At 42.1% G+C, this 15,356-nt stretch overlaps 1 protein-coding gene across 3 annotated transcripts in view; it reads left to right on the top strand.

Moving 5' to 3' along the window:
• Positions 1–11,675, top strand: part of ANO1 (anoctamin 1) — an 82,670-nt gene extending 70,995 nt beyond the window's left edge. For all 3 annotated transcript variants that reach the window (XM_051621667.1, XM_051621666.1, XM_051621665.1), the window contains 5 exons: positions 1,333–1,485; positions 3,680–3,732; positions 5,405–5,589; positions 7,587–7,692; positions 8,993–11,675. In XM_051621667.1, coding sequence (XP_051477627.1) covers positions 1,333–1,485; positions 3,680–3,732; positions 5,405–5,589; positions 7,587–7,692; positions 8,993–9,253 — 758 coding nt within the window. In that variant the 3' untranslated portion in view covers positions 9,254–11,675. The remainder of the gene's footprint in view (positions 1–1,332; positions 1,486–3,679; positions 3,733–5,404; positions 5,590–7,586; positions 7,693–8,992) is intronic.
• Positions 11,676–15,356: the final 3,681 nt, after the last annotated feature.

Here is a 15,356-nt window from a genome sequence, read left to right as displayed (position 1 = left end):
ATTCAATGGAGCTGAGGCATAACTTGATTATTGAAGTGTACAGTCTCATGTTTCAGCCAACCACTGGCTGCTTCAGGGATGAATTGTGCTCTCTGCTGTTCATCAGCCCTTATTTTACTACTATATTTTAGATATTTTCTTTCAAGGCAGGTGCCACATTGCTGTCAGGTTTCAAATGCGAATGATTAAGTGGCATAAACTTGAGATTGTGAGGCTGGGTTTTTCATCAGTTGCACCCAACACTGGAAATAAATAGCTTAAGTCAGATTTGATAATTTCCTCTGTATTCTCACACCAGATTATATCTATTTTCTGAAATCTGGACTAAACCTTCTGAGAGAGAGATGTGCCAGCTTCTAGATAGACCAGGTTGTAGTGGACAGATCACATACATTTATTTTTTCCAAACAATGTGTTATGTTGAGTGAGTTACATGGAATTCAAGCACTGGGTATCAGCTCTACCTGGCTGCAGCTGTACAGCTACATTTCTTTTCCTACTTTCAATCTTGGAAAGGCTGAGAACTGTTCAACATGATGGTTTGCTACAAGATCAGGCATTCCTGAAGTATTTGTCTTAGAAGGGCAACTTTATTTAGTATTGTAAGGAGTGACGAGGCAAAAATAGTGGTAAAGGATAATGAAGTGCACTAATGCCCAAAATGGGCTTGTTCAGCAAATGCAGAGGCCAATTAGAGTATCTGATGCCCTTGATGTTCAGAGCAGTCAAAACTGATTGAAATTTAATGGTACAAAATACAAGGTCATGCTGTCAGTTCCTAAAATTAAGAAAAGATGCAGTTACTGAGATCAGCGTTTGGTGACAACAGGGGATGAGAAAGATGGGACGAGAACAGGGCCAGGTGAGCATGACATCAGTGTAATGTCCTCATCAAACAGAAGCAAAGATGATCACAGAGAATCAGCCGTGTCCTTTTCAAAGCCCACAAGTTTCTATCCTTCAGAAGGGGAAGCTCATAGTGGGATTAGTGAGGGCTAAAAACCTGCTGGGTGGAGCATGGCAGGTTTATGTAGAGCTAACAGTCACTGCCTCAATCCCACTCCACAAGATCACTCCTGTGCCAGCCTCCCCAATGGCAAAATTGGTTTAGGAGCTTCCCCATCCCTCTGGCTTCTCTGCCTTCCTTTTGCCAGAGGAGCAACTGGCCCTTTCATATCCCAACGGAGCAGCAGCCAAGTGAACTGTGCCTGGTGTGGGAAATGTGATTTATGCTCCTAGCACTGTATTCTGGTTAGAATTTGGGGGGATGGCACTGCCTGCCCTCGAGCAACACTGCCCACAGCCACTGACATGGTTGCTTTTTCTTTTCAGTCATTCAGTTTGGGTTTGTAACTTTGTTCGTCGCGTCCTTCCCGCTGGCGCCTTTGTTTGCTTTGTTGAACAACATCATTGAAATCCGTCTGGATGCAAAGAAATTTGTTACTGAGCTGAGGAGACCAGTAGCAGTCAGAGCAAAGGATATAGGTAAGTGCACAGGGCTGTTGTTATTCTCCTGTGTTTATCCCTGGACTGATGGCAGGACATTGTTATGCTGAGTTCGTTTCATTAACAGGAAGATATTTATAGGAAAATTCAAAACATTAGGCTGTGGCTTAACTGTGAACTGTCATAACTTATGGAGCCTTTACTTTTAAAATAGGAAGGCCAGCATTTTAAACCCAGATAAATATTTTATTAAGTAAATAATATCACTTTTGACATCAAAATGATCAATACAACAGCGAAATATCTCGCATGGTTCTGCACACTAACAGCTCTTCCTGGCAATGCAGTTTTCTTGCAGAAGCAAAAATTTCTGCATTTAATAACTCTGGACTGGGCTGGAGAAATACACTTGGGAATAAGAGGAGACTCAAAAGTCTGTGGGTAAATGTATCCCCTTTGTACCGACTCAGCGGGAATGTCGGAGGCTTGAAAGCTGGAACTGGGCTCTGTGGTTGTCCAGTGACAGCAGAGCTGTCCTCTCCTTACCACAGGGGCTGACAGCTATGGGTGTACGTGCTGAGGAAGCTGTTTCTCCCAAATGTTGGTCACTTAACAAGTAAAAAGGTCATTAAAATAATTGTCCATATTACAGAGCCAGTCAGGAGGAACAGGGAAGTTTATGATCTGTTCCCAAACTCAGTGTCCATGGAAGCAGAGTTTTTCCTTGGGCTCAACCTTGTGCCTTAGGATCACCCCAGAGCTGAAGAACACCCCGTGTTTTGTCATGTTACTGCCTTGACCACAGTGTTGCTTTTAGGGTGTTTTGTGCCTGGCTCATTTGATGCTGCAGGCTTAAGGTTGCTGCTGTTAGGGTGGGGGGTTGTTGGCTTTTTTGGTTGTTTTTGGTTTTCTGGAGCTTCTTGGTTTTGTTTCTGAGATGGTGTTAATTGCAATTTATCACAGTTCAGTCCCGCTCTTGTTGGATGAAAGGACCCCACTTCTTTCAGAGCTACCCCAAATTCAGAGACTGCAAGGTGGCCCCAGACAAACCAGACAAGTTCTTAGGGCAGGCATGAGCAGAATCAGGAAAGGCAGAAGGTCCCACCTGCTAAAGGCAGCAAGCAGAGATCCATCCCTCCTTCCCCTGATCCTCTAGTATCTATTCCTGAAGTTCACTTCTGTGCTGTGTCTCAGCTGGCTTGTGTGTGCTGGGACAGAAAACCAAAGCTATATGAGATATGAGTTAGTTCCCAAACAAGGGCTTCAGCCAGGTTGGAGGAATCTTCCAGGGATGTCACACTGTGCAAAGCCTTCTACATCTGCCTTCCTCTCCAGACCCGGAATAGGAGAGTGGCTCATCAGGGCTGTAACCACATGGATTTGGAAGCAGCCTTGGATTTTTTCCATCAAGACTTGATCTTCCAGTTTGAGTACTTCAACTAAGGAGAAATTTCCAAGCTGTCACTAATGACCAGGAGACTGTTAGAGGGCCAGGCATGAGGATTCATAGCCATGTACGCTAACCCAGCAATTTATGTAGACTTCAGAGAAGCATTTCCATGAGGAATGAGATCTGGAGATGGGGAAGGGGCAGAACTGTTGGACTTCATGGATCATCCTCAGTCTAAATCCAGAGGGGTTGAACCTAAGTCAGTTTGGGGTTGGTTGTTAATACACAAAGTCCATGCTGAGGACACACGTATCTATAACGGTTCCCAGATGCAAATGGAAAAATCCCATCGAGTGGCTCCACTGAAGCTTTGCTTTCTGGAAGCTGAGGTAGGATAATTAGTGATGAGAAGGTGTTGAAACAGATTCAGGTACTTAAAACTGATAGAGTGCTAGGTTCTGCACAACATGTGTGGAACATCCAGCTCCATACCTGTAGCTTTCTTTTTTCTCCTCAAGCATTTGAGAAGTTTGAATGAAATTTCATGATGTTTTTCTTTTCTACCTATGCCAGCATTCCACTGTCTCACATTTGCCCTCCTCTTCCTCAAAGCAGCTTTTAGCTTAAATCCTAAAAAAAAAAAAAAAGTGCTTTGGAAGACAGAGTTGGGCTCCCTTTGCTTAGAGGTCATTAAATTAATCTCTTATGTTTTGTTCCTTTTTTATTTCAAATATGACTCTAGTTCAGTCCAGCCATAAGTGTACCTAGCACTGTTAACTAAAAATGTAATTGATCTAATTTTAATGAATGCAACAGTATTTACATATTTGACTCCTTCCTTAGGAATCTGGTATAATATCCTCAGAGGTATTGGAAAACTTGCTGTCATCATAAATGTAAGTAATTCAACATGAATACAATTTTGATTCAACAGGCTGGCTTTTCCATTCTGCTCTGTTAGTTTTATTGCAGCATAAATCCCTTAAAATCAAGTGAAAGTATGTGATTTAGAAATGTTCTGAGATTTTAGAGAATCAGATGGAGTGTTTCTTTTAAAGTTGTGAGAGTAGTAGCAACAATATAAAATAAGAAGTAGTCGTTGCAGCTTTTTTCCAGGATGGTTTCATAAAACAGTTTTGCCCTTCAAGCAAGACCACAGCTTCTTGCTTTGGTCTTTTTGAAATGCTACCACTAAGATGTTGTATTTTTTAATTGCAGGGCTAAAACCTGTTTAGGGTCAGAATTCACTGGATGTGAATTACTTCTCATCAGAGCACAGTGTTGAAAACCTGGCCTCAAACCGTGTTGCTCTCAAACAGACACCTCTGAAAAATCCATGAAAAGGTTTTTTTGTTCACCTCCACAGTGAACATCCCAGCCCTTAGACCATTTTTGCACACCTTAATATATCCATTTATGTACTAATCTAATATTCTATGAGTAGACATCCACACTGGTGATCTTCACTGCATCCCACCTGGATGAGATGGAGAATAAATCTGATTGACAAGCTGGAAACATGTTCATAATGCAGCAAAATAGGGGCCATGCAGAACTGATGTCCAAGTGCCTGTGGGCCCTCTTGGGTTTTTTCACCATTATCCAGACTGGAAATCCCTTCACTTTGCCCCAGCTGTCTCTTGTGCTATTGCCAAACCATTTTTTTGGTTATTTGGTGTGCTGCCCTAACTTGTTTTTACCATTTCTCCTCTTTTCCTTTGGAAACAATGTCTCTATTTCTTTCCTCTTTTCTTCGCTGTAGTCTCTTTCCATCATTATCAGTGTTTTTTTTCCCTCTCTGATCTATGCACTACCCCTCTTTATCATGAAATAAGTAAAACATTTTGTACTGTGTTTGTTCCCCATGTACATGAGATTTATACCCGTGAGAATGTTTCATAATAATGATAAATGAGAAAGGCTGAAGTTAGGAAGAACGCAGCTGAATTGGCTGTCTTGCATTTTCTCTGTGATGTTTTTAGAAAGCCTTTTTAAAATAAGCAAATAAAATGCAATTTCTGTGACCACAAAAATAAAACTGGGCTCAGTCTGCTCATCCTTTCATCGTGGAGTTGAGATTCTCTAATTCTCCACGCACAACGAACGGCCTTTTGCGGTGCAAAGGGAATTTGCAGAGTCAATTCACTGTCGGTTGTTTGCAGGACAGAAAGGTGCTTGGAAGTCCATCAGTTGGACCTTAGACAATGCCCCAGGGACAAGATGGGGATGGGGGAGCAGCACCATGTTTTGCTTTCCTCTGGTGCTGGGGGCGGGGGGGGTGTACAGCTGCTGCACTCTCTGGGGAGTTCAAGTTGTGACCCAGACAGACATCTCAGTTGGCATGGAACTACTCCATCTGATATTCTGCAGCTCGGGAGAGTTGCAATCATACTCCCTGTTCCAGCAGTGAATACTCCATTTCTAGGGCCCCGTGGGCTGCAGTCTCCCCCAGCCCCTTGTTTTCTGAAGCAGTCCGTGAGTGGGGCGAGTCGTTTGGGCAGGACTTAACTTGAGGATATGATGGACTGAACCTGAGGACTGTGCTCACTCTTTGCTCTTGTGGCTTAGGCATTTGTGATCTCATTCACATCCGACTTCATTCCACGCCTCGTGTACCTGTACATGTACAGTGAGAATGGCACCATGCATGGCTTCGTCAACCATACCCTGTCCTCTTTTAATGTCAGCGATTTTCAAGCAGGAACAGCTCCAAACGACCCCATGGATCTTGGCTACGAGGTTCAGATATGCAGGTACTCTCTTGAACAACACCTAATTTTAAGTATTTTCACAGCTGACTAAGAATGGGGCAATTTTTTACATTCCTGGGGCAGGTCCCTTGTATTTTCACTACCTTTATAGCTCCTGGGGAGCTTTTTATATTGGGTGGATCCATTGACTTGAATGTCTCAGCTTCCATATTAAGCAACCACATTGCTTGGATGTGGAGCTTCTTTTGGAAAATGGAGATTAGAATTGTTAAATGCAGTGTCTGTCTGTGCAAAGATTTTTATTGTTATCTCAGAATCATAGAATGGTTTGGGTTGGAAGGGACCTTAAAGACCATCTAGTTCCAAACCCCCTGCATGGGCAGGGACACCTCCCAGCAGCCCAGGCTGCTCCAAGCCCCATCCAACCTGCCCTTCAACACTGCCAGAGATGGGGCAGCCACAGCTTCTCCAGGCAACCTGTTCCAGTGTCTCTCCACCCTCACACTATAGAATTTTTTCCTAATTATTTAGTATTCCCTTTGTCAGGAAAGGAGATGATCAATAGCACAGTGATGCTTTAAAGGAACAAAATGTTCCTCTGATGTCCTGTCGTTGCATCTCATGCTATTGATACAATGCCCATCACTTCACAGTACACCTCTCTTTTTTGGCCAGTTTCTGTAGCAGTTCCTGATGAGACTCACAGCATCCTTATCTGCACTGGATCTTAAGACCCACTGAAAGTGCCATTGCACAGGAAGCCTGCATGCCTGTAACAATTTCTACATATCATTTGCATTTTTAAAGGAAAATGATTGTTGCATATTTGAGCTTATGAAGCAATCTAGGTCAGTGCTGAAGTCCATGCTGTGCCCAGGCTTCCTTAGATATGCATCAGCTTCAAGACAAATATTTTAACACTTAGAATTGGGGACCAAAGCCAAATATAATAGGAAAGGCTTTCAAAGCAGCAAAACTGAAAAGGGGGGCAGTGGAGGTAAGAAGGGGAAGAGGAGAATCAGGAGGGAAGAGACATTCCAGGGGAGAAAAAGAGATTGTTTTGATACACATACTAAAATATTACACCAACTGACCAGGAAAAAAACAACCCTTTTAAACTGTATTATTATTGTTTAATTGATGTTTAGAAATTTGAATAGTGCAAGTTAATCTGCTGAAATGACTGCTAAACAGAAAGTCACTCTGAGATTACAGAAAAAAAGCAGCCAAAATTACATCTCTTTTAGCTTTGCTTGCTCTTACTTTCTCCTGGTTTCTTTCTGGTGATCTCTGGGCATCAGATAAAGGAGGCTGGCAAACATGGTTTTAGCAAAGAACTTCCAGAATGGAAGTGTTGATCCAATGAAGAAATACCAGGTTTATTTGCTTTCTTCTTCCCATCCCATCATTTCTTCCATATTCCAGGGATTTTTAAATCGTTTGAAAACATGCAGCCCTAAGTTTGTCAAAACACTGAGAGGATGTTGTGCTTTTAAATGTAGTGTATTTTTCCTTCTCTAATTTCTAACAAGCTGTTGTTGATTAGCTCATAGATTTTCTGTAGGCCACAGCTAAGGGAAAATCTCACCTTCTCCCTCTGTAGGGCAAAATTTAGCTCTGACCTTCTGCTAATCATGAACAAGGAGAACATCACATTGCACAAAACACTATGGATCTGAGATCAGTATTTTTGTCTTTAAAACTAGTCGGAAAAACATATATATTTTTTTTATCCAATCTTCATTGGATAAAATTGGACTAAATGACCTGAGCTGTGTAGCTAGCTCCATCTTTATGCAAAATTGAAATTATTGGTACTAATCAGAGGGTGCTGAGGTGGAAGACCTTGAATTTTGAGTAAAACTCAAAGGCTCGTGGGAGGCTTTCAGCTGTGTCTTGTTTCTGAGAGGTCAGTAGCACCTTGTGCTGTAATAGTGAACTTGCTTTTAGATGGTTGGTTTGTCTGTTTGGTGTTAATTCCTCAGGGTGCTAAAATTCCCCAGGGACATCACTGATAATCATTGAGTCTTGTTTTGCAGATACAAAGATTATCGAGAACCCCCCTGGTCTGAAAACAAATATGACATTTCAAAGGATTTCTGGGCTGTCCTAGCAGCAAGATTAGCATTTGTGATAGTTTTCCAGGTAGGTGTTACTGCAGGCATTTTTTATATGAGAAAGAAAAAGAGTTCTTGTATTTCTTCAGCCACATGTGTTAAGCCACCTTTGGAAAAAAGGTATTAGGCCAAAGTAAATACCTTCTTTCTTAGCTGTTGCATGGAAGAGTGAAGAAATTTGCCCATTCTCATTCACCCTTTTCCTCCCACCCACCCAGGACCAGATGTATCCCCAGTGGAAAAATTTATCCCCAGGGATTCCCTGAATGAATTTGATTTGATGCAGAAGCAACTTACTGACCTTAGTGAGCAGCAAAGCACAAGGCTGATACCAATGAGGTCCCACCAGTTGCTCCAGTAGGACATCAACAAATCCACAGTACAAATTTCATCCAAACTCATTTCTAGACCTGGCAAAGAAATTAAATTCCCCAAATTTTCCAGTTAAGAGTTTATCCCATATCTGAACAAGAAGGCAAAATCTTGTGATTTTTCACTAATTGACATGATTTGGCCGCAAGAATGAGGCTGGTTATTACAACATAAATTATCTAAATCTGCCTCATCTTACCAGCTTGTTCCAATTTGTTTCAAAACTGTTCTTGCTCGCTCTCTCTCTCACTCTCTCTTGCGTGCGCTCTCTCTCTCTCTCTCTCCTCCTCCCTCTCTCCCTCCCTGTTTCTCTTTCCTTCTCCTTCTCCTTCTCCTTCTCCTTCTCCTTCTCCTTCTCCTTCTCCTTCTCCTTCTCCTTCTCCTTCTCCTTCTCCTTCTCCTTCTCCTTCTCCTTCTCCTTCTCCTTCTCTCTCTCTCTCTTTCTCTCTCTCTCTCTCTTTCTCTCTCTCTCTCTTTCTCTCTCTCTCTCTCTCTCTCTTTCTCTCTCTCTTTCTCTCTCTCTCTCTTTCTCTTTTTTTTTTTTTTTTTTTCTTGACAAAGTATGTGTCCTTCTGTGGAGGACCTCCCTTTTTAAATCACAAGCAATTCATTGGAGTGGGTTTGTACCAGCTTTCATCAGTTTCCCTCTGCCTTCCTCATGTAAGGCTCGGGATGAGCAACGGCAGCATTTCCTTTGGATTTCTAAGTGGCTGGGACAGTATTTGTACAGAAACCAGGGAGCTCTCTGCCTGGCATTTTTCTCTACTTCTAGCAGGAAAAAGAAATTGAGGTGAATTTGGCTCAGGATCAGGCCTGTGACATGAAGCCATTGAGCCCAACTCAAAACACTGTCCTTTCTTCATCCTTCTTTCTTAAGGGCACCAAAAACGGCTCCTTCCCCTCTAGTCCTCCTTCCATTCCACCTTGCTGACATTTTCTCACAATTTCATTTTCAGAACTTGGTCATGTTTATGAGTGACTTTGTTGACTGGATTATCCCAGACATTCCCAAGGACATTAGTCAGCAGATTCATAAAGAGAAAGTTCTCATGGTGGAGGTCTTCATGAGAGAAGAGCAAGGGAAGCTGCAAATGCTGGAAACCTGGAAAGACAAGGACAAGAAAAAAGGTGAAAACTGTAACAATCACAGCCCCAGACTCTCCAGGAGCCGCAGTGGGAGCTTGTCCTCCTGCCATTCCTATCCTCTTGATGTATAGATGAGGAAGGAGCTGAGGACATCAGGGCATTCCACTGACACACAAGCCACGGCGTCAAGGGCAGGACTCGATGAATGGACAACCTGGTGCATGTTGAAGGATGTGCTGCCATTTTGCTCCCATCTTTGTGAGAAATGCTCTTCTTGCAAACATGGAGGACCACGTTCTAGTTCTGATAATGTTGGGTTTTTTTCTTTTGCACAAGCAGCAATGCAGGGAATTTTTGTATTTCATCGATAGAGAACACGATTGACATGGGCGTCCATTCAGAAATGCAGGTACTTAGTAGGTCTTGATAGAGATATTCTCTGAGCATTTGACCTTTTAGCCTATTCATTAACTATGTAAAGGTAAATTCTAAGGAATAATAATACTACTAAGTTGAAGTGTTTTCGGAACCCCAGGCTTTGAAGGTCCTTGGGATAACTCCGTCGAGTCCATGCAAAATCAGCTTTAGCGTGTGCTCGAGTATTCCTGTAGGCAGGAGAGAAACCACCCGAGCCTACCTGACTGATGGGCTTCCCAAGGTGTCAACCTGCAGGTCTGGCACAAGCAGAGCTCCTGCTCAGCTGGAGAGTCCACCAGGTGTGTGGGACACTAGCGGCCATCTGCTGTGTACCCCAGACCTTCCCCAAGGCACTGCTCTCTTCAGAAACATCAGGCTAGTCCATCAGGAAAAGTTTGTGTGCTTTTATTTTTTAAATCAAATAACAACTGATGTGGATGAAGCTACCTCAGTGCCCCAGGCTGCATCAGCCATGTTTGAGCAGTCCTTCAGCCAGCAGCTCATGGCCAAGCAACAGCAGCACAATTTGGGAGCTCCTCTCAGCAAGTAGATGATCACAGAACATTTTGCTCAGTGCCCTGAATTAAGGAGCTCACCTAGAGCCACAGTGACTCACCCTGCCCAACCTCCTACTTGGGCCTCCTTGTGGCTGAGGAAATGCCCTTTTATCCCCCCAGGTGTGGCACATCCCCATCTCAGCTGGCTGTTTCTCTGTAGCCCTCTGTCCTCTGCAGGAGGAAGGAGCCTGCTCCCCATGGCTCCTGCAGACTTTGCTGCTCAGTGGTGTTTCCCAGAGGCTGTGCCAGAGGAGCAAATCCACAGCGTGTCCCACTTAATGGAAGTTTTGCCTGCACTGGGGCTACAGGACCAGACCTTCAGTTAGTTACAGGACTCTTCTTTTGTCTTAAAACACTCTGCCTTTTGTGCAAGGAGCTTCCTTAAAGTGTAAGTCTAAAATCCTCACTTAAGATGCCTGAATCCATCAGTACAGATCTTTTTTTTAAGCGTAGTCCATTTGAGTTTTTGCTTTGTCAAATGATAAACTGCACTTCCAAATAATATTGGTGCAATTAACCTCATTTCTTTTCTTGCTCTGTCTTGTCCATGGCACTTGCATTGCAAACATAAAACTGAAACAGAAAATAAAAAGGAAAAGATTTCTTTAAAGTCTAACTACTGTATGGTTTGTTACAAAACCAAACGTCAAAAGGCTGTTTTCAAAAGAAGTTGGTTTTTTCTTTTTTTCCTCTTCTTTTTTCTTTGCCAAACTAATTTAAAGATTAATGCTAGAACTTAAAAAAAAAAAAGAAAAAAAAAAGAAAAGAAAATACCATATTTAGCTTTTGATATATTTATTTGTTTTAAAGTATGTGATATTGATATTTTTCTGTAGTCTGTCCAGAGAAAGTACCAGAAAAGAAATTATGTGGAAGAAAATGGTATTAACCAAATATTCTTGAAGCTTATTTAAAATATTGATCCAACCAAAGATTTTTATTAATAAAGGGCTTATATTTTGTTAACTCTTGTTTCTGTTGTATTTTGACTTGCAGGAATGTCACTATTTTAAATTTTTTTAACTTAGGATAGCTTACTACTGTACGGCCAAATCCTGCTGGATTTATTCCCACAGAAAGCACTATGCCTGGTAGGAAATGTTTACCAGCTCAGGCCCACTGACTGCAAAAGGACTGTGAGTGGGAATAAATGCAGCAGAATTCCACACAGAGATCTTGCAGAAAAAGTGTTCTTCCTCTCATTCCTTGGTAGCCCAAAAGGTCCAGAAGGAAGCCAAACATGAACTACCTATTCTGAAGAGAAATCTTAGGGGAGCATCCTTGAAGGGGATTTCAACTGTAAATACTTACCTGACAGAATTCCCAACTTAATACTGACATTCCTGTAAAATGGTAGAACTATATCCTGAACAAATACTTACCAGACTTTTTCATTATTTGCTGAAATCATGGAATAGTAACAGTTGCTTCTACTTTCTTTTGTACAGTAAATTGTTTGAAATGGAATTTTGTATATATATATATAAAAAAAACAACCTGTATTACTACTTAGATAACTATAAAACTCTTTCATGGAATCATTTTTTAAGAAAAGCAAATATATACTAAATCTGGTTTAGTTCTTTGGTTTTGTTTTTGTGTTGTTGTTTTTTTTTCTTGGAACACTTCTTTGAAAAAAATATGCCAGAGTTTCTCCTGTGGGGCAGGTTCTGTTCCCAGTCCTCCTTGGACTCCCATAATGAGGAATAATTATATTGGGTTTGTTCATTTTGATGGGAAAAATGTAGCAATTCTTAAAAGAAAAAAATGAAGTGGTAAAACTGAAGGAATGAGACTTGGGGATTTCTTCAGCTGTGTCTGAATGCAGCTCTGAAGGGAAGTAGCTCAGGAAGCAGAGAGGCTACCCTGTGTGTATTAAATTTGTGCTGCCCTGTGGGACCCAGACAAGCAAAGCTGGGCTCAGAACCTGACTTGCTACTTCCAGTTTTTGCTTCTTCTCCTGTTTAGCTGTTCTATGAGAAGGCAAAGCATGACCCTTCTGACCAATTCTGCCTTTCGAGCCAGAAAATATTAATGCTCTAACGAAATTTAGTGAGAAGGTGGGAATTCTGTTCTGAGATCGTAGAATCTGAGAAAGGTTTGAGTTGGAAGGGACCTGAAAGATCATCCAGTTCCAACCCCCCTGCATGGGAAAAGACACCTCCCACCAGCCCAGGTTGCTCCCAGCCCCATCCAACCTGCCCTTCAACACTGCCAGGGATGGGGCAGCCACAGCTTCCCTGGGCAGCTTGTGCCAGTGTCTCACCACCCTCACAGCAAAGAACTTCCTCCTCATGTCCAACCTAAATCTCCCCTCTTCCAGTTTTGATCCATCCATTATCTCTTGTTCTCTCACTGTGAAAACCAGAAGCGGGTAAATCACTTCCTAGTTGGTAACTCATTTGCTTTTGTCAGTTCTTCAAGACAGACCAGTAGATAACGAGCTCATGAGATGCAGGATGATGCCTTCCAGAAAGAGATTTGCACTGTGCTTGTGGTACTTTTCATGAAAGTTGTTTTTAATATTTATGATGCGAGGAGAAACAAGGTTTGTTTTCACCAGCAGCAAATTTGAGGCAGGATTATGATAGTAAGAATTCATTGGAAGAAGTGGGGGGAGGAAAGAAAGTTAATACAGAGAAGCAGGGATCCAGAAGTGACCAAGAAATGACTGAAAATACCTCAGTATAACACAGAGCTACTGTAGGGGCCTGGTTTGATGAAGGACAACAATGTTTGTGTTTGTACCACTACAGCTGAATTCTGGATTGATTTGACAGGATCTCCATGATGTGCATTCAGGCTGTTCCTGGCATGCTTCAGCTGCACAATTGTAAGTACAAAAGCCCATTTCACAGCCCTGCTTTGAGCAAAGAGAAAATTATTTTTAAAAAGCCAAAATGTATCAAAGTATTGATCAGAAAAATCATTATCCTGGTGTACTTGGTCCAAGAGGAAATGCAGACAATAGTAGGGAAGATTACAGCTGGCAGTGGCTGCCTGCACCACTTTTGAACCATTAGTAAAATGCAATGTTTGCTTTTTGCTCCCCAAAGTTTGTGGCAAAGAGACAACTTGGGTTGGTGCATCTGAGGAGATCATACCCACCCTGGTGTGTGGGCAGGACGAGTCTGAATCGTCTGGGTTTCCATCTCGTTGTGTTCCTAAGATACTGTCTTACAAATATTTTGCAGTCTTAAATAGCTTAAGGGTGAGTAAGTCTCAAGTTAAGGCACAGATACATTTCTATTTTTAGACCCTCTGTCCTTTCTGGTCTTGAGCTGCTAATGATCTTTTTGGCTGTTGTGATTTCCAATAAGCAATAATGAATCAATTTGCTTTTCATCTTGTTATCTCAGGAGTGTGAACTCTCCTAAATTTCATAGATGTGTGCATTTCTATTTTTCATATAGAGTTTTCAGGGTAAACAACAATTTTTGCCACAGAAAAACTATGTCTTAAATGTTATATGGATTCCATTCAAACTTGGGTTCAGTTCTTTGCACGTTTGAGTACTATTTATTCCATGATCAAACACAATATGCCATTTTTACTACAGCAGAGAAAAAACAAAGTTCTTTTTTTAACCTCCTTTTTTTTAGCCCAGCAGGCCTTTCTAAAGAAGAAACTATTAATGTGGCTTCTTTTTAATTTTAAGCTCTTTCCTTAATTTTCCAATACTGTGCGAGATGCCTGATTTGAGGCCACCTGAAGCCAAAGAAAGAATTTCCTTTGATTCCCTTTGACTGCAGTGCACTTTGCATGAGACTAAGCATTGCTGATTGAGTTCTTGGTTCCACTTCTAATAAAAATTAGTGCCACTCTAATTTTACAACTCAGAGTATCAGCTAAAGCCAAAATATATTGATGCAGATGAGTTGTAAAGAGTCGTGGACACTGTTGTGGTAGTTTCCACTAGGTAAAGGGCTCAGAAAATCAAGGGCATGACAGAGTCATGTCAACTTAGCTACACAATGGTGAAGGTTTTGAGGTCATAGTTTTCATCTTGCTTAGTAACCCCTGTGTGAAAAAATTCCTGCCCAAATGGGAAGTGTTTCTATCCTGATGCTCATGAGGAAAAGAATCAAACCACAAAATAGCTAGCAGAGTGCTTGTGCTGAACAAACTTAGAAGCCAAAGGAAGTCTGGTTTTCAGAGCAAGAGTTAAATGCAGGTTAATCAACCTTCCATAGAGCAGAAGAAAAGGTTATTCCTTATTTTTACTTCCAAAGGAAAAAAGAGTGGCCATCTTCTCGAGTTGAAATGTCAGAGATGGAGGCTGGGGAAAAGGTACATATAGGGACGGGAGGAAGAAAAGGCCGATGTTCTGAGATCCAAGGCAGGTGGCAGATCCACTGCAGAAGTTGTTTTTCTGGAAAAAGAATCTCGTCCTGAGGTGAGGCCATAGTGTAGGTAGGGTTATCAGGCAGCCTTTGCCATTTGCAGTGATTCTGTGCTGGGCAATCTCATCCTGCAAACAGTGCAACACTGTTGGAATTGTCCTCAGAGGAAAGCTGGAAGGCTTTGGTCCTTTGGGAGGAAATGGATTAAAACAGAGGAAGAAAGAGAAGACCCCTCTGGCATCAGGGGGGCTTGGTGGCTTTGCCTTGCTGAATTGCAAATAATACCATGATCCTTGGCAATCAAAAATGAACATCTCCTCTGCTCTTTTGACAACTTGCCTAACTTACCAGACAACTCAACAGCAGATAACTCAGGGGCAGCTTAAAATTCTCATGCCCAACAGTTCTGAGATGCAGGTTGGACGAACTTCTTTGTTTGTCCACAAACACCCTTATTTTTAACATGGATCACAATGATTTATAAACTCTTACAGAACTTCCAACACTGAAGCTGGGCTCCAGTTGGTCCAAGGCCTTCAGTTCTGGAGCAGGTAAGTCTCTCAAGGCCCAAAGACCAAGTGCAGGTGAGTGGCTGATCTTCCTGGGCTGCTCTGGAGGGACACGGCACCTTTGCACCTCAGCACGGGGCTCACACGTGGAATTTCCATCTGTCCTGGGAGCAGCATGGAATGAGATGAGCAGCTCACATTTCTTAGTGTATCAATCTTCAAGATACATCTGTAGGTAAAGAAGATAGGGAATTACAAGTAATTAACCATCAAGTGGGAAAGTAATCAATCTTAGCAGGGTAAACTATGCCAGGTTTACTGCCCAACCTGTCAGGCCAGCAAGAGCCAGTGCAGAATGGAATGGCTCTGCAGGCTGGAGGATTCTGGGCCACACTCCTAGAGTCATGT

This window comes from Apus apus, chromosome 5 (assembly GCF_020740795.1).
Source record: "Apus apus isolate bApuApu2 chromosome 5, bApuApu2.pri.cur, whole genome shotgun sequence".
NCBI classification, from domain to species: domain Eukaryota; kingdom Metazoa; phylum Chordata; class Aves; order Apodiformes; family Apodidae; genus Apus; species Apus apus.
Note: the sequence above shows the minus strand (reverse complement) of the source record. Positions and strands in the feature narration are given on the sequence as shown.